This window comes from Triticum aestivum, chromosome 4A (genome assembly GCF_018294505.1).
Source record: "Triticum aestivum cultivar Chinese Spring chromosome 4A, IWGSC CS RefSeq v2.1, whole genome shotgun sequence".
Lineage (NCBI taxonomy): Eukaryota > Viridiplantae > Streptophyta > Magnoliopsida > Poales > Poaceae > Triticum > Triticum aestivum.
In genome coordinates, this window is record NC_057803.1 from 742,625,857 (window position 1) to 742,644,543 (window position 18,687).

The window sequence follows — 18,687 nt, forward strand, 5'->3', positions numbered from 1 at the left end:
TGATGTTCCATTCCCGAGGTCCTTGCCATAGCCCATACAAGATTTTATGTAACTTCAGTACCTTGTGCTCTTCTCCCTCTTTGATGAAACCCGGCGGTTGATTCACATACACGTCTCCTTCTATCTCGCTGTTCAAAAACGCGGATTTTACATCCATGTGATGTACTTTCCATGATTCCTGAGCCGCGAGAGCGATGAGTAATCTCACCGACTCCATCTTTGCAATGGGAACGAACACTTCTTTGAAGTCCATACTTTCCTCTTGCATGTATCCTTTGGCCACTAGCCTCGCTTTGTGCTTCATGCACCCTTCGACATATTTCTTGATCTTGAAGTCCCACTTGATCTCTATAGCCTTTTCATTGTTGGGAAGATCCACAAGCTTCCATGCATTATTGTCGTGGATCGACCTCAACTCCTCTTCCATGGCCTGACGCCAACACTCCATCGTATTTGCGTCATTAAAATCTGTCATTTCCTCGGCACTTAGACACTGCCATCCACTCCTCATCTTTGCCGGGTCAATCTTTCGAAGAGCTTGCTTCGAATATTGTTGTAACACCGGTTGCGGAAGTACGGACGTGGGTGGCTGTGTCCTTTCCTCCATTACTATCGGAGACGACGTGCTATTTTCTGCTACGCACTTTACTTTTGGCGAAGCAAAAATTCCAACGTGAGCTCCCAAAGCTAGGCTTCCTTTTCCTGGTACAGTGTATGGACTGCTTCCTGATGGCAATACTGAGCTGCACCCTCCAGCCGTATAGGCTACTTGTGGAGTTTCACCATGGGATGGGACAAGCCCACCTCGACCTGCTCCTTGCCCTCCTGCTGGGGGCGTACTACTACCCGTACGTGGGCTGCAGCAGCCTTCGTATCCATCGCTTGGTACTTTTCTGCTACCTTCTAGCCTTGTGGATTGTTCATTTTCTGAGACATGGAGTGCCGCGTCGTGGCCACCAACTCCATGTATCTGCACCATCAAGCTAGCTGCGCTTGCATTCGATACACCAGCGACTTCCAGTTCGTTCGTAGCCGCTGCACTCGCAGGCTAGGTCCACGCAGTAGGTAAATGATCGGCCATTCATCGGCCATTCATCCTCGTCATCTAATCCATTAACTAGACTCGGCACCGCGATTACAGTCTAGTCATTGGAAAACTTTGAATACGTCAAGCAAATTGCATGGAGCAGTGTGCATACATGATGATCACATTTGTCCAATCAATGTGTCGCCCGGTTCCACCAAAACTACGATCACAATGGTGTCTACTAGTGTCCTATCTGGCTAGTCAACGTCGACAAGTTTGCGGGACAAAAAACTCGAAGGCATTGTCTCGCTCCGCAAAAATTTACTCCTCCCGCTTGGAGATTCCCGACCAGCCAGGGACGTCCATGGGTGCCTGTTGAGATGGCAGTGCATCGGAGGCCGACGGCGTGCCGGAGCTGGGCGTGCCGGTCCTGTGGTATAGTAGATCTGAAACAGATAAAAACAAGGAATAATGTTCTAGATGGTGTTCTTGGCGAGCAGTCTTCAGACCACCGTGCATTGCCAACATCAATGGGGTAATTTACTCTTAACTTCCAAATTTGTTGAGGTAGATAAGAATTACTTTGCAGTACCACTGATTTAGTTTTTAAAGTATGGAATAATGTTTTCCATATCATTCATATGGATTTGCACATATATCTATTTGTCGGAAACTTCTATTTAGAAATTAGAATAATAACCTTAGCAATAGTCAGTCCAAGAACTAATCTGCATTTTAGATAAAATTTCTATTAGAACAATTCATGGACAAATTTCTTTTATAACAATTCATGGACAAATTTCTTGTAGTCACCTGTCTCAAGGATGTCTAGTGATAGATTCCTTTGTACAGTACAATACCTGACATTAAACATAGCTTTTGCATTTTCAACGATGTCTTGTGATAGATTCCTTCATAGGCCATTACATATACTTGCAAAACAGTTACAATGCAGGGCTGGCGGCCACGACTTGACGGACTTGGTGGGATGCTGCGTGCGCTCACTGGTGCACGGCCATGGCGCAGGGGCTCGGCGGGCTGGGCGCGGATCTGCGCGCCCTGCGTCAGGGCGCGGGCGTCTAGTGCGTGCAGAGGGTCCTGCGGCGCAGATCTGCTGCCTGCGCGTTGCGGCAAGGGCGCCGGTGCAAAGGGAGTGCGAGGGGATCGGCGGTGGGCGGCTCCATGCCGCGGGTGCTCCGACGCGCAAGGGGCTGTGCAGAGGCGCGGGAGCAGCGCAAGGGGACCGTGCAGAGGGACGGTGGCGGCGCGGGGTGGCCCAGCTGGCGCGGATATGCCGTGTGTGGGTCGCACCGAGGCGACAGGGAGGCAGCGGCAGGGAAGCTCGGCAGGTGGGCGTGAGGGGCTGCGGCTCAGGCGAGGCTGGGCAGGGAGGCTCGGCGGATGTGCGCAGGAGGTCCGGGCAGCACGGATCTGCGGCTGGGTGGCCACCTGCTCCGGCGTGGTGGAGGCCCGTCATGGTGCTGCTTCTCTGGCGGGGCGCGTGGTGGAGGGGCTCGGGCTGCCTGTTTGGCACTCGGGCGGCGACTTCGGCTGCGAGGATGATTGGTGGGCTTGTCGGTGCCGGTGCGGGATGATGTGCAACCGAGGTGATGTGGGAGCTCGGGTGAAGACCCTGTCTCGGCCCTGTGCCGTGATCAGCGATGGCGGCGGCTGTGGCCGTCGTGACCTTCCTGGAGGCTTCGCTGATTTGCTGCCGCACTCCCCTCGCATGGATCCGGCCATCTTGGCCTCTTCAGGGGAAACCCTAGATCTTATGATCGGATGATGACGGCACCTTGGTGTCGTTTTCCCTCTTGGGGGCTTCGTCTTGGAGCTCGGCATCGGCAAGCGGGGCCGGTGGTTGGTGGCGTCCAGGCTTCTGTGGCAACGATGATGGTGGGAGCAATGTCGGCGACGCGGCAATGGTTGCGGTAGTCGGCTCTTCTTCGGCGTCTCCACGGTATTGCCTCGTTTTGCTTGTTGCTATGGAGTCGAAGCTGCGGCGGCGAGGCCCTGTGGTATACGATGACTGGCTGCAAGTTGACTGGCTGCAAGTTGCCCGTTCGGCGATCTCCCGTGGCGCCAGCCGTGCCTGGTTTTGTCCTACTGAGTTCTCCGTCAGAGTTGGAGTTGCGCTGTCTGGCCGCAGGAGGCTGAGGTTTTGGCATCGATCTTCATGCACCTTCACGTGTCCACTACAGTGTGGGTTGAGTAAACGATCGCTTACGGTAAAGTGGGAGTCGTTTCCTCAGAGTGTAGGGATGGCGATGACGCCTCTAGGGGAGGAGTGATGACGATGACGCCTGCGTGCGGTCTCGTCGAGGCCCTCTTTGGAGTGGTGTGCGTGGGGCTTTCTATGTGTGCCGCTCAGCGGTTGCGAGGGTTTTAGCCCGGTTCTCCATAATTAACTGGGCAATCTGGTTTTCGCTCGGTTTTTCCTAATTAACCGAGCAACTCTCTTCTGCTTAATTAATTGATGGGGCAAAACTTTTGCCTCCGTTTAAAAAAAAGTGTTTATTGTTACATTTCAAATATACACATATATGTTGATTATTATTAATATGACATTTATACTGAAGGCCCCTGAGTTTTAGTTCGCCCCGGGGCCCCAAAATATCAGGACCTGCCCTGCATCCATGCTAATGTTGCTTATGAGACCCGTTTCCATTGTTGATGACGATGGTGACTACATTTTAATTATTAATCACTGGCCAATGTGAGAAAGTAATCGAGGTAGTAATGCTAACGGCAGCTCTCGCTCATATTGGTTGAATTATAACACTTGGTCAATAATGAACACTTGACCATTCACTAAACATATCTTGTTCTACTCTCACACGCTATCAGCGATTTCTGACCGGTGCCATTCAACAGTGTCATAAGTTATCGAGCCAAGTCTTCCCTGTGTTCCTCACTTATAGTGTTTAACTTATCAAGTCTACATCGTGTTACATACACAGACATAGTATTTGTTGGAGTCGGTATGGATCGCTGTATACGTAACGTTGCCAACTCGTTTGAATATCCGCAAATTTGCAGGAACAAGTACTATAGAGGAAGTAGTCAACATCACAAACAAAACACTAGCATTTTTCGACAAAAAAACCAGCTAGCCTGTGGTTATAGATTACTTTTTTTTTGAAACAACGAGCCTACTCGTCGATTTTCATTAAAGAAACCACCAGCATCAAGGTTTTACAAAATTCAGAAACAAAAGACCACAGCCTGAGAACACACCCAGCTGCCGGTGTAGAACAGCACAGGCCAGCAAACTGATCTTACATAACCTATTACAAGCGAGAGGCCCGAAGGAGAAGAAAGGGAAGCGACAACCAAACAAACGTCAGCGTTACTCGTTTACCATTTTATAGACTAAAGATTACAAAGATTACAAGGAACTCCACCTCACAAATTGGATCAGAACAGAAAACACCTTAGGGCACCTGTTTGATCCTCTCCAATCCTTTTCCTCGAGGGATTGCATCCGTAGTTTTTGGCAATAATCTCTTCAGGCACCTGTTTGATCCTCTCCACACCAAGCTCAGTTCTTCTTTTGTCTTGTGGTTTCTGCAATATACTCCATGCATTAAGTTTAAAACAGAACCTCTATCTAAAGATGCGGCCACAGATTACAGTTAGATGAATAACTGGAAAACGAGAAAATTTTGTAATCACGCAGGATAATATATGGACCATTTCCAATTTTATTTTTCCCAAAACCATATGAAATGGTGCTTCATTCTATCCAGCATATTCTTACCTCTAAGTCAAGTGCCAGAAAGAGCTAAATGTACCTTTGAACATCATGAAATGGCTACAACGATCCCAAAAGGAGACATCTGACGAAGGATCCAAAAAGTATTATGAAATAGCAAGAGCTCTGCAATACAATCATCCATACCCCTCGCGTGACCCCCTTGCGTCGTCTCCTCAGGGCACCTCCCGTTTTCTACTTGGTTTTGCGGGCGCGAGTTGTGGAGGCTGAGTGAGTGTTGGATGATGCTCAACTGGCTGAGCCAGTTCCCCATGGTTTAAAATCATGGTCTGGAATCACTGGTCGCTGTTTGAGCTGGACAAGGTTGTTGCGACATCTATGGTCTGGAATTCCACGGGTCTACCGATTGTCCCGCTATATACTTTTCTTCTGGGACCGGACAAAGATCTTCTAACTTTTTTTTGAGCATCAGTACAGACACAAGCGCTCATATACACGCGCATACACTCATCCCTATGAACACACACACGCACACCCTACCCCTATGAGCACCTCTGAGAGACTGAGCCGGCATATCGTCTTGAGATTTACAAAGTCACCGTAGGCGCCTCGTCGTCGATGGGAACGTCTCCTCCCACTAAAAGCGCATCGCCGGAAATCCTGAAATAAATCCAGGAATAATGCGAGCACCAGGATTTGAACCCTGGTGGGTTGGAGATACCACTGTCCACCTAACCAACTCAACCACAGGTTGATTCGCGACAAAGATCTTCTAACTAGTCGACGTGCCGCCTATCTCAAGAGGTTTGGTTACTGACGAACAATCACCATGTGGAGCCGTTTACTGGTCTATGATTCGTAACGGTTATTAATTAGTCCAGTTGTCCTGTTTTCTATGAATTCCACTGATTCACTTGCCTCCATCCATGTGCTACTTAATAGACGAATACGCTGAAACAGTTATGAATATATTTTTTGGAAATACGAGATATTTGTTATAAGCACCGTTCCGTATTTAAAAATTTGAGCAATATACATGTGAAATATCAACCATCGAATAAAACCAAGGCTGTAATAGATACAACATCGTGAAGCAAACAAAAGGGCGACACGATATGAAACAACTGCGGTTTTGGTTAATAAAATATGTTAGCTTACTCTTAGCAGCTGTGTTATGGGTTGATATATATAATCGAAAAGGTGCTATAGCATCCGGGAGTTCAGACTCCCTTAGGCCCTTCCAATGCTCCACCTTGTACAGGTGCTAAGCCTTTCATGTAGTAAAAAATCTGATGTGGCTTGTTATTTAAGAGGAGAGATGAGTGTTGTGACTTCAAAAAAAATAATGCTAAGCGCGTGAACCTAAGCAAAATATTTAAAAGAAGGAAGCCCACCAATACATGAAGAGCTTTAATTGCTAAATTATTAAATGAAGCAAGGTTAGCAACTACTCCCTCCGTCCGGAAAAACTTGTCCCAAGCTTGTTTGTCAAATGGATGTATCTAGCACCAACTTGGTGCTAGATACATCCATTTGAGGGACAAATTTTTCCGGACGAAAAGAGTATAAGCTAAGCATCTATGCATTGAAGAGTTTAGTTGCTAAGCTATTTAATATGCTTAGCACCTCATCTAAGCATTTATGCATTGGTAGCAGCCTTATCTGCCTGTTCAGCTCCACTGAGATTCGTGCTATGGTTTGCACATGAGCATACGATTTGCAGTACTACAGTACTTAAACAAGCCATTTAAGATAAAGAACGGTCTAGGCAACAGGCGCCAGGCCTATGCGTTGGCTGGCAGCAGGTCAAGCGTGTCTGTTCGATGAGACTACCCATAACCGGTGCATGTTAGCCACGGTCCAACATGCATGCAGTAATTTTTTGGAGTTGTCAGATTACTTATGTAAAGAGCTATGTGGCTTCTTCTGTATCTCTTTTCCAAACAATATTTTTGTAAACCAGAGTATATACATTGCTCATAGAAGATCCCACTGAGTAGTAAAATGTAAGTAGCCTTTTTCTACTTTGGTGTTTGCTCCTGTTGCTTCAGACACTTACAGGCACTCTAGCGGTAGCCACTCCTCGTTTCTTTTTATTAGTGGGCTTACCATCTCTCATTATTATACAGTTTCAACATGTCCAAGGAGACAGGTCTTTTCGACATGTCTTTTCAACGTCTCAGATAATGGTTGGAATCCAAACAGTGCCCGTCTAGTCCCGGTATGGCTTGAAAAGTGTCCAGCGCCATGCGTTTGGCGACGACAAGCCTGTTAAACAAAAGATAGCTACTGTACTCTGATACATATCCCCAAGCATCGAATTGCGGTGCACCCGTCTCAAACTGCTTTCATGCCGGATAGAAACATCCTAAAAGGGATTATGGTCCTCCATGAAGCGCTTCATGAAATTCATACGAAAAAACTAGAAGGGTGGTTTTCAAAGTGGATTTTGAAAAAGCGTATGATAAGATAAAATGACCATTTCTGCAGCAGGCCTTGCGTATGAAAGGATTCGATCAGTCTTGGTGGGACCAGGTAGATTCTTTCACACAAAAAGGAAGTGTCGGACTCAAAGTGAATGATGATATAGGTCATTATTTTCAGACACAGAAGGGTCTAAGACAAGGAGATCCGATGTCACCGATTCTATTCAACATTATGGTCGACATGTTCACAATCCTAATAGAAAGGGCTAAGGATGACGGCCAGGTAGGTGGCCACATTCCACATTTAGTTGACGGAGGAGTGTCTATCCTACAGTATGCTGATGATACTATTATATTCATGGAGCATGATTTGGCGAAAGCAAGAAACATGAAGCTTGTGTTGTGCTTGTTCGAACAATTGTCGGGGTTAAAGATTAACTTTCATAAAAGTGAATTGTTCTGCTTTGGAAGAGCTAAAGAAGAACAAGAATCTTATAAGGAATTGTTCGGGTGCGAATTGGGGTCTTTACCCTTCACGTATTTGGGTATACCAATCCACCATCGTAAGCTCTCCAACAAAGAGTGGAAGTGCACTGAGGATCGATTTGAAAAAAACTAAGCTGCTGGAAGGGCAAGCTTATCTCATATGGAGGACGACTGATTCTGATTAATTCGGTTCTCACAAGTATGCCTATGTTTCTTTTGTATTTTTTGAAGTACCGGTTGGAGTACGAAAAAGGCTAGATTTCTATCGATCGCGCTTTTTCTGGCAGAGCGATGAAGTAAAACGAAAATATAGACTCACTAAATGGGATATCATTTGCAGGCCGAAAGACCAAGGGGGTCTAGGCATTGAAAATTTAGAGGTAAAGAACAGATGTCTTCTCAGCAAGTGGCTGTATAAGATATCTGTAGAGACGGATGAAACTTGGGCCCAGATTCTGCGTAATAAATACCTTCAATCCAAAACCTTGTCCCAGGTGACGGTACGACCGACTGATTCGCCATTTTGGAAAGGACTGATAAAAGTGAAATCAGCCTTTTTTAACAGGACAAAATTTGTTGTTGGAACTGGTACTTCCAGAAGATTCTGGGAGGATACATGGCTAGGGGAGACGCCCCTTGCACTTCAATATCCTTCTCTCTATAATATCGTTTAGCGAAGAGATGCTTACGTCGCAACAGTATTATAGTCCAACCCTCTTAATATTCAATTTAGGAGGACGCTAGCAGGAAACCGTTGGGAAGTTTGGCTCCATCTCGTGAGAAGATTGATGGATGTCCATCTTTCTCAACAGCCCGATCAGTTGCACTGGAAACTAACTAAGAATGGAGACTTTTCGGTTAAATCCATGTATTTGGATATTATCAACGCTAGCACTATTCCTAATTCGAAACATGTCTGGAAAATCAAAGTGCCTTTAAAAATCAAAGTGTTTATGTGGTTTGTCCATAAACATGTCATTCTAACTAAGGACAATTTGACAAAACGCAACTGGAGTGGATCTAAACGATGCAGTTTTTATGATTCTGATGAATCAATCAAACACCTCTTTCTCGACTGCCCTTTGGCAAAGATTTTGTGGAGATCGGTTCACATAGCTTTTAATATTACTCCTCCAGATTCTATCAACACGTTATTTGGGACGTGACTAGATGGGATAGATGCACCAACTGCGAGACATATCCGTGTAGGAGTATGTGCTTTATTATGGGCTATGTGGAACTGCATGAACGACTTGATTTTTAACTATACAACAAATATTCATTTCTTACTGGTTATCTTCAGGGCCATTACACTAATCCGTATGTGGTCGCTACTCACTCTGACGGAGGCCAGGGAGTGTTTGGTTACTGGATCTATCCGATGGGAGATGGTAGCTCGGGCTATCTTCAACCGGTTTGGATGGCGGTCATGTAATAGGATAGGTGTTTAGTGTCCTATCTTATATTATGTCTGCCGGTTGTGGCTTTCCTGTGTTTGCTTTATTGCTCTTTTTTTTGTGAGCCTTTCTTTCTTTTTGGAGACTTTAAGACTTATGTTGGACCTTATGACTTTTAATAATATGGCTGTATGCATCGTCATGATGCAGAGGCCGGGGCAAACCCCTTTTCAAAAAAAAGCATGGAATTGTAAATGTACAGTACTAATAAAAGAGTGTCTGGACACCCCGGGTACTGAAAATCCATTCCCTATATATAATCGGGGTGTAATAATGCTTCCTTTCCTTTGTAATAAGGGGATGAGTGGCTACGGGCTGCCTAGAGTCTTTATAGCTGAGATACTAGTACAGACTCTGATGGACAAGACAACTACTGGATTTTGGTGTGGACACCATCTAAGTGTCGGCATTTCAAGACTTGTTCAAAGAAAATATATATTTGCACATCGAAAAAATAGGCTCTTCCGTTTTGGTACTAGGCGAATCTCATTGGGTAATTTCCTTTGACATTCTGGATTACTTCCGTATGAATGAATGTTCCCTTTTTCAGTAAAAATGGAAGCTAATCTTCTTCCTCTAATGCAGATAAGTATGTTGATTGGGAAGGGAACAACTATGTGGAGACTGACACTGGATTGTAACTTGCTGGATAACTACTACAGTCATGTGTTTTGGTATGCACCAGTGAAGGTAAGCATCAACATGGAGCATACTTACATAGTTAGTATTCGATCCCTAACCTCTTGGTAAGTACTGTATCTAAACACTGTGTAACTCCAATTGTTCTGCAGCCAAGTGTGACAATATACAGTCTTAACTGTCCTTCACATTGCAAAAGGCACATGAATTTCTGTATCATGGTGGTGTTACTCGATCTGTGATCCCATGGTAAGTTACACAACAATGTTATCGGAGAGTTTTGAACCGCCTTCCGCACATTGTCCACCTTTTGCACATTGTTTACATTAGTTACTACTGCCTCCGTAAAGAAATATACCAAAAAAGGCTTTAGCCCCGTTTTATATATAAAGTAATGATCAGAGGTATAAATCTCGATACAACACGCCATCAACCCACACAACACACACCCAAGGCAAGATACAAGGGTGCCGATGCACCGCAACACTACTCAATCGACCATCAAGTACACTACAGATGAGCCAAAAGAACCACTTGAGGCCGACAAGGACGTCCCGAGACCTAGCCAAGGAGAAGAAGTGAAGCGGGACAATGACGAAGCATGGACTCCAAGGCGGTGCCTTCAAAAAGGGCACGACACCGAATAGTCATCACCGCTCGATCCCGAAGATCAACTTTTTACCCGAAGCAACATGGAGAGAAGGGAACACCATGACGGAGCCTTCATGAAGGAAACAACTCACGCGGCCGCCGCCACCGTCGACGGGAGAAGACCGAGCAAATTATGCAGTCCGGTTTTAACCCTCCGCCAAACCACCATGCTACGTCAAACATCACCAACCATGCTATCCCGTGTGGCCATGGTTGCCCGACCGCACCAAAGACGCGCGCTCTATCCATGAATACCGCGTCTCCCACCGCCCGCGGCACCCCCCCCCCCCCATCCAAGCAACTCCGTGAACACCCAAATGCCTAGGCTTTGGCCTTATTGGCAGCCTAGCAGCAGCGGCGGAATGGATTGGCGCGGGTGAGACTAGTCAGAATGGAGAGTAACATACACTAGTAACATACACATATCTCTAGACTATATTACTACCTTCACATTAGATAGTAACATAAGTGTGGTGTCATGCAAATCTTCATTTATTAGGTTATAGACACATATTGTATTGGGACATGTGGTGTTACAGTAACTAATTAAGTTACTGAAACTATCTCTCTCCTTATTAACTCATTGTCACATAAGCAAATTTGTTGAGTTGATTTTACTGCTGAAACTACTCCCACTGTGACTGGTATGAAGACACCGCGGGTGCCAGATGCGGGGCCTCATTATCCGAGGAGGCTTGGCAGGAGAAATGGGAGCCGCTGGATCCGACGTCAGCCGGTGACCAACACGGCGCCAGGGTGAAGCGGCGTTGCCCCCCGACTCTCATTCCAGAAGCGCAAATATTCGGATCTGGCTAGTTTGTACTACTTGTTCCTCACGATTAATTAACCATAACTATTAACTGCTCGTGCCCAATTAGGAGGCGAAGGATAAAGTTGCTTAGTGATGTCTAAAGATAATCTCTTCCAAAAAAAAATTGACGATGCTGAGGCAAGAGACCTGACGATTTCCGGCTTCTAATCCTTTTTTGCTCCTCTTCGAGTACTACTTTATCTACTTTGTTGGCACAGGCCCCGTACTCCGAGTACTTTCCGGCATATGTATACGACGCGATTCGTCGGCATGTACTTTCGGCCGAGAGATATACGCGCACGTATTGATTTCTGGAGATCCTACGTTGCCAAGCTAGCTAGTTGGATGCTGGATGGATTCGAGGTGGGATAATTTAAAAACACAATCAGGGGGCCAAATTCAAACCCTAATTAGTACATCGCTTTTCTTTCTCCTGAAGAAAGAAAAAGGCGATCTAGCTTCCAGCGCTAGCGGACTCGCTTCCGCCGCCGGCCTCCGGCGGCTCCCCTCCGCCAGCGACTTTGGTCGTTGGTGGTGAGGGGGGTCGCCGGATCCACGCGTGTGGATCGTTTTTTAGGTTCTCGTAGTTTAGGTTTTTAGGTTGTTCATCGTTTTTGCTTCGGCGACGGCGATGACGGCGCTGAATAAAGTTTGTTCATATCCTACTCCGATGAGGCGATCGGTCCTGTGGTTGGGGACGGATTTGGAAATCAGTCTGTTCAAACAAGGATGGCGTGGCGGCGGCGTCATCCTCGTGATGGACTTGTGTCCTCGGGCTCCGCCGTTGCGACGGCGTTTGCTCCAGCGCCGGCGTGGAGCTTGGGAGGTAGTCCAGAAGCGGATGCAGATTGTGGTCTGCATCGGCGTCATCTGGAAGATGGTGGATCGTGTGCTGGGTTCGTGGTTCGTGGTTGGCAGGTATGATCTTCTCCTCCGGCGTCTTAGTCGTGTGGGGGTGCCAGATCTGGAGTTCGATGGCGTGTCCGGGGTGTTGCTCCGGTCTGATTCGTTCAACGGTAATGGTTTCACTTTTGGTGAACCACCTTGGAGGTCCGCAAAGCTGCATATCAGCGATGGAGCCGCTTCGAGCTCGGGTGTGAAGGTGATCCGTCATTGGTTCCTTTGGTGGCTGCTATGGTGGTCCAGGAGGCCTATGGCGGGCATTGGTGTCAAGTTCAAAGGTTTCTTCGGTCTTGATTGTAATTTTACTTCTTGGCTGTTGTTCCTTTGTGCAAAGGCTATCGTTTTGCTGTCTTTTCAGTTTTACTAGGTCGGTTTGTACGTGGCTTGTACTATGATCCTTATGATATAAATGAGACACATATTACCATGCAAAAAAAAGATGCTGGATGGATTCTCAAGCTAGCTAGCGCAGGCACGTACGTAACACCTTGCCGTCGACTTGATCGATCTCAAAACTAGCTATGCACGAGAACAGGAGCCACTACAATAGGAACCCCCTTCAGCAACGCATCGATGCGTTGTCGTATGTCCATATGTGTGTTGCTATGGTCTACACCAACGGATTAGTATGTGTTGCCGTTGGTGGCGTTGCAAGGGTCTACAACAACGTATATATATGCGTTGGTAAACAGCGTGTAGAAGCGTTGTATAGCAACACATAGAGTTAGAGCTTAACAACATTTCATATGCGTTGGTGGATGCCCCGAGAAAAGGGTTTTCATATGCACATGGGAGATCATTGCAACGAATAGAAGCTTTGTTAGACAGCATGAACAGTTGATGATAGTTTATATATTGCCATCAGGAATTATGAGTTGGCGAAGAAGAGTCGCAATATAATGAACAGAAAGTCTCGTGTATTAAATCAATTGTGTTGCATTACAAAAGAACACATTCCAAAGATTACAAGATGTGAATCAATCTAGTAGTAGCCCAATTGTCAACCTTGCAATCAACTACAATGGTTGAAACGTTGACCTTAAATATGACATTCTAATTATCTAATAGTGGCCACATTCTCGACGTTGCCATCAACATCTGACCCAAGCATCATCACTTCTTGGCAATCTACAACAACAAATAAATAAGATGAGTAACGTATGGCAGAAAAAAACTGGTTAATGCAGTAGAAATTCAAAGAAGACCAAATGGTTAACGCAATCTACAACAACATTCTCGACGTTGCCATCAACATCTAACCCAAGCATCATCACCATGGGTAGCTCTGTACAAAGATTATATATCAAATGTTTGTAAACTGCAGATTCAGCATCTGGTTGGTAATTTAGAAGACCAAATATATGTATACTGACATCAAATTTGATTGGTTAACAAATTGTAACCTGCATGAGCCAATAACAACCTTGGTGAACTGGGGAAACAAAATTAAGTTCTGCTTACAAAACACACTGTAGATCGGCTGCCAGTCATCAATAAATCATTATTCATACGCTGGTATCTAGCAAAATTGTTTATCTCATTTTAAATACTGTATACTGAATATGAACTCTGAATTAATCTGAAATCCTAAGGAAATGATATTAGTATGCTGAAAATCTATTTAATAAATAAATATAGCGATATTAGTATGCTAAAAATCTATTTAATAAATAAATATATTTTTCAAGGACATGGTTCAATATTCACGTAAGTGATTACTATACTAATAGGTAGGCTACTTTTTCAACAACGTACAGTTAGTGTTGTTTGAACCAAAAAATTGCTTGCAAAAAAGAATACTGTAACAGTTTAAAGTAAATTGCTAAATGAGATGGGCAATGCAAAAACTAAAGATCCTTGGGTCATGTCATTTTTATTTTCCTAGTACTGTACATGCAGGTAACTTTTCCAACTTGGCCAACCAGTTACCCGTGCATAATCAGTAGCTGTAACTATACTTACTTATATCCATCTGACTTGTCAGTACTGCATCTTGCATTATATTCGCTGCATTAGTTCGGCCGAGTCGCTGCTGTCCATAAAGGAGATGCACCTAACCTCGCCTGTACAACCCATCAAGGAGAGACATTGTTCCTGCCCTGCACGTTTACAACTAAACCAAATTTTAAACCCAAAAATGAGCATAGTCGAAGCCTGGAATGGCAACCCGGTGGATAATGTTGGTGTAACTGATGATGCGGACACCAAAATAGATAGAAGTGGGGCGGCACAAGAAACATATAGAACCTACAGGAACGAGTTAAGATGTGCACAGATGTGCATGTCTGACTCATTTCTTTACTGCCAAAGTGGGTCAAAAAAATTAATAAGATTCATAACACTGATAAGGGGATCTTTTTTTCTCCATAAAGTAATCAAAATGTCATTCGCCGTTAATAGTGTTGACCCATTGATCCTTGAAGATCCACTTTGATGACAAGGTCACAAACTAGGATAAGTTTGAGATAATATGGCAGCTAATTGAATGAGTCTGATGATCAACTTCAATTGAAAATATATCTCCCTACTAATAAACCAGCGATTGCTTCTGGCCGTACGTCGTGCTTTTTTGCAAAAAGTCCCCCTGCTTCTGAGAAATTAACCCGCAGTCCTATTTTAAGTGGGTATGAGAAACCGTTTTGTTTTTGCAGAAACACCCCTGCATTTGAGAGTATTCGGCCCGTGATCGTTATGTGTATTATTTTGCAGGGGCGGCCATGGCAGGGAGGGGAGGCGACGCTGCGCTCCGGATGCGGCAGGGAGGCGGAAGCCGCGCGAGGAGACGAAGGAGCAGAAAATGAAGAGGCATGGAGGAGAGGCGGGCGAGCGGGAAGGGCTGGGGCGTCGCCCACGACGCCGAGCTTGACGGCGGCCTTGCGGTGGCGCAGCCGGCAAGGACCTGTCGGATCTGGCTGGATCCGGCGGGATACGGCGCGCATGCGGCGGATCTGGAAGGAAGGCGACCGGGGCGTGGAGTACGATGACTGACATGCGCGGCATGGCCGAAGCCGACGAGAGAAGAGAGAGATGGAGAGAAAAGAGAGGACGGGAAGGAGACGAGACGCCAGAGGAGAGAGAAGGGGGTGGTGGTCACTTCAACGGGCTGCAGCGCGGCGCCGCCCCGGCCGCTGAGCCTGCCCGACCGCCCCGTCGCCAAGTCGCCACCCCACTGACTGCCCTGGGCTCGCCCTTTAAACCAATTCAGAGCCAGCGATTGTTGCCCACATCGCCGAACCTGGCTCCCCTTCTCCACCCCAGCAAGCACGCGCGCTTGAAGGCGCCCAGGAGCTCGCCGGCAACACTCAGCAGACGCAGGAGAGCTGCGTGCCTGGTGCGTGTGAATGTGTGGACGCGAGGCATTGGAGGCCTCAGCAAGGTTTGGTTTTGGCTCCAATTTTTTTTCAGAATCATATGCTAATCTTATCTAATGGTCGTTTCTGTTGCAGTTAACAAATTATATTGCCCTGTACTACTTTTTAACAAATTGGCTCCTACAAAGACTAATGGAAGGATCATCAGACCAACGTAGTCAAATTGTCTGCTTCAAATTTTCGGGTATGTGCATTGACGGATTACCTTAATGCCAATATTTCTTGATTTTCGCTTCATATATGAAATGATTTAGCTAGCTCTTGATGAATATCTTTCGGTACACCTGTAAGTTCTGTAGCAAATGTTTCTTAGCAATTCTGATTGTACACTAAAATTTAGGTGCTTTTGGAGAGCTGATTGTACAATAACATGATCTACCTTGCAATATCATTTTTCTCACAACTGATGAAATTCAGAGCATCTAAGTCTTAAATTTATCTGCTAAAATATTGATGTGTATCATTCATGTTGTCCGGTAAGTTGAGATTCGCATTGCTTAATTATGTGATTACAGTTTTGGAGCTGATCAGTAGCATGCTGACATGCATCAGGAAGCCGACGGACAGCCATAGTAGGAAGGCGTGGATCTTGAGCTGCAGCGACAACGACAACTTGGGCGTTACCTGCAAAAATACAACAGTTCAAGGGTTCAACCAAGTGTAAGTTTGATTCAGTCAATTATTGCAGTTCTACACTGAAACATTCAGATTCTTGCATCCGAAGTTAGATAGGAACAGGGAAAGAATCTCCAACGCTTATTTACATGGGAAAGAACACTCTTTAACTTTGGTTCAGATCATCAGTCTATCTGAAGCACCATAGATTGAGTTTGCAAGCAAAAGGATCACACAATCTGACAGTACAAGGAGCAGTCTTTTTCTTCACATCTTTGTTTTAGCTTGCATCTGACACTTATGTGCTCCAAGATTAGGCAACCAAAACTGAACTTATGACTACATGAGTGCATGAAAAACTGTTAATATCTCTTATTTGACTAATCTTTGGATTGGTCGGAGACGAGATTCTCTGGCTTTGGGGATGGCCCTTTGGGGTTCTATCAGGGTTCTATTCATGTGCACTAGGCACTTCTCAACACTTCCATAGTTATTCTAGAACCTCTTTAAATTTGCAATGCTCATCAGATTGTACACGTTTTGCAGTCAACTATTCAGACTATTGACTAGGGACGATATTTTCAGTCCTACTGAGTCTGCAAAGGATGAGCCAAGCCAAGATTAATTATGGTTTTGGTAAATTGCATCGGTTTAGTTATGTACCTGCTCCTTAGATGACTGTGTATTTGTGATTCAGTCGTTGAAATTTGGGTGCTTTCTTCGAGTGTCCTGAAAAATGGTTCAATGCGTGTTTGCCAGAAACTGTAGATTAGCAAGACTAACTTGTGTTGAGCATGTCAGTCTATGTGTGGGCACGAGTGACAATGTAAATTATGGTAGACACGATTTTCTTGAAAAAAGTCCCGGAGACGGGCTGCTGCTGCTGCTGCTTTTGATAGCCAAAGTGGAGACTGCAGTTCTAAGACTTCAAGGAGGAAAGGAATACATGGTTGCTACTTGGAGAGGTGAGTTGTTTCCCTGCAGAACAATAAATCTCTTAGAGTTGTTTAACTGAACCTGTTCCACTCTCATTGTTATGTTGAGATAAAAATTGTTATTGGTCACTCAGTGCCCAAGCTGTCGTGGATTAATTTGACTTGAATTGGATTGTACTTCAAGAGTCCACAAGATGTCATTTCTGAGTGTGGTACTAATTTCGGCACATAGCACCAATTTCTAAAAATAAGGCTGGGCAACATGAGCCAACCACAGGGGAGGATGTTTCAAGAGAATAAACTCACTGTAGTTGCCGAATTGGTATTAGTAAGTTGCTGTTTCAACTTCCTAGAGAACAACAGGGGGTGTATTTTTTTTACTATTATTAGTTGCAGCACATGGCGACGATGATGAGGACTTGTATTTTTAAGATGCTGCACCTCTGTTTTTTGTTGACCTTTGTTTCATGTATATATGTACATTCTACGGAAATGTATCATCGGAAATGTGAATTCATAACTCTATGGTTGATGTATCTATTGATATTGACGTGTCTATTAATATTAAGTTCTTTTTTTAATTGTTTCTTATTTTTCCTGACAGTTATACCAGACTGGGATATATCACCTCCCTACTTTGCCAAACCTTTTTTAAACACTACTTTGTCAAACCTGACACCCACATAACCCTTGCTCACGCTCCAACTATGAACGCATCACTTAAATATCCCACAAAGAATATTATTTCGTATTGTTAAACGTGCATCGCACGTGCACTGTTAAATATCACATGAAGCAGGTTGTGCAAAAACAGTTGCGGAAATATATATATTTTGAAAAACAAAACATTTTTAAAAAAATTAGACAGAAAAATGCTATTACACCTCAAAAAATGCTACTCACGAGGAAGTATAAAAATTCAATTGGAAGGCCCACTTCTTCGGCTCATGGCCCAGTATACGGGGGTGTTCTTGCACGGATAAAACTAACGAGTTAAAGTGTGGCCAACAGGGTCGGATCCAATTGCAAGAATAACATATGTTCAAAAAATGGTCTTTTCCAGAGAAATGTTCACATTTCACGAAAATGTTAACTAATATTTCAAAAATTATTCCAATTTTTATGTAAACATTACCTTCTATATGAACAAAGGAAATTTTAATGTTTAACATTATCATTGATTTTTATTACAATTTGATATAAAATGGTTCATAATGACGCAGGAAGAAGATTCTGCCTTTTCTTCGCCCGGTGCAACGCACGGGCATTTGTACTAGTTAGTAATTAAGTATTCACCTACATACTATATAGTAGCAAGAAAATCAAACAAATTAAATGCATCACAAAAACAGTTTGTCAGAAAAGGAGGAAGCAAATATTCTTCCTGTGAATTAACACAGATAACCACGGTCCCATATATGTAAATCAGTCAGCTAAGTAGCAACAACCTGCAGATGGAGAACTAGATAGGAAACATGCCTAAAATTGAACATCTGGAAAGGAGAAGAGGGAGCTTGGGCCTACCCTATTCTACAACACTACAGCGGGAAATCCAGCGAAGATGTTGAAATACTAAAATGACCAAGAACTGAAAGATCCAGCAGAGAAATATGGATGCGTCGCCATCGACGCCGGTGGATCAGATCGACGG

The 18,687-nt window shown here is 44.7% G+C and overlaps 1 protein-coding gene and 1 long non-coding RNA gene across 2 annotated transcripts; both read left to right on the top strand.

The window, feature by feature from the left end:
* The first annotated feature begins 1,425 nt into the window (after window positions 1-1,425).
* Window positions 1,426-3,541, top strand: LOC123083551 (uncharacterized). The gene is made up of 2 exons (XM_044505570.1): window positions 1,426-1,562; window positions 1,983-3,541. Exon 2 carries the CDS (start codon window positions 2,016-2,018, stop codon window positions 2,811-2,813), a length of 798 nt encoding a protein of 265 aa, XP_044361505.1. The 5' UTR covers window positions 1,426-1,562; window positions 1,983-2,015; the 3' UTR covers window positions 2,814-3,541.
* Window positions 3,542-14,824: 11,283 nt separating this feature from the next.
* LOC123088514 (uncharacterized) lies at window positions 14,825-17,490 on the top strand. Its single transcript, XR_006441926.1, has 4 exons — window positions 14,825-15,491; window positions 15,562-15,670; window positions 16,039-16,146; window positions 16,648-17,490. It is a non-coding gene; the product is annotated as an uncharacterized lncRNA (long non-coding RNA).
* The last annotated feature ends 1,197 nt before the right edge of the window (window positions 17,491-18,687 follow it).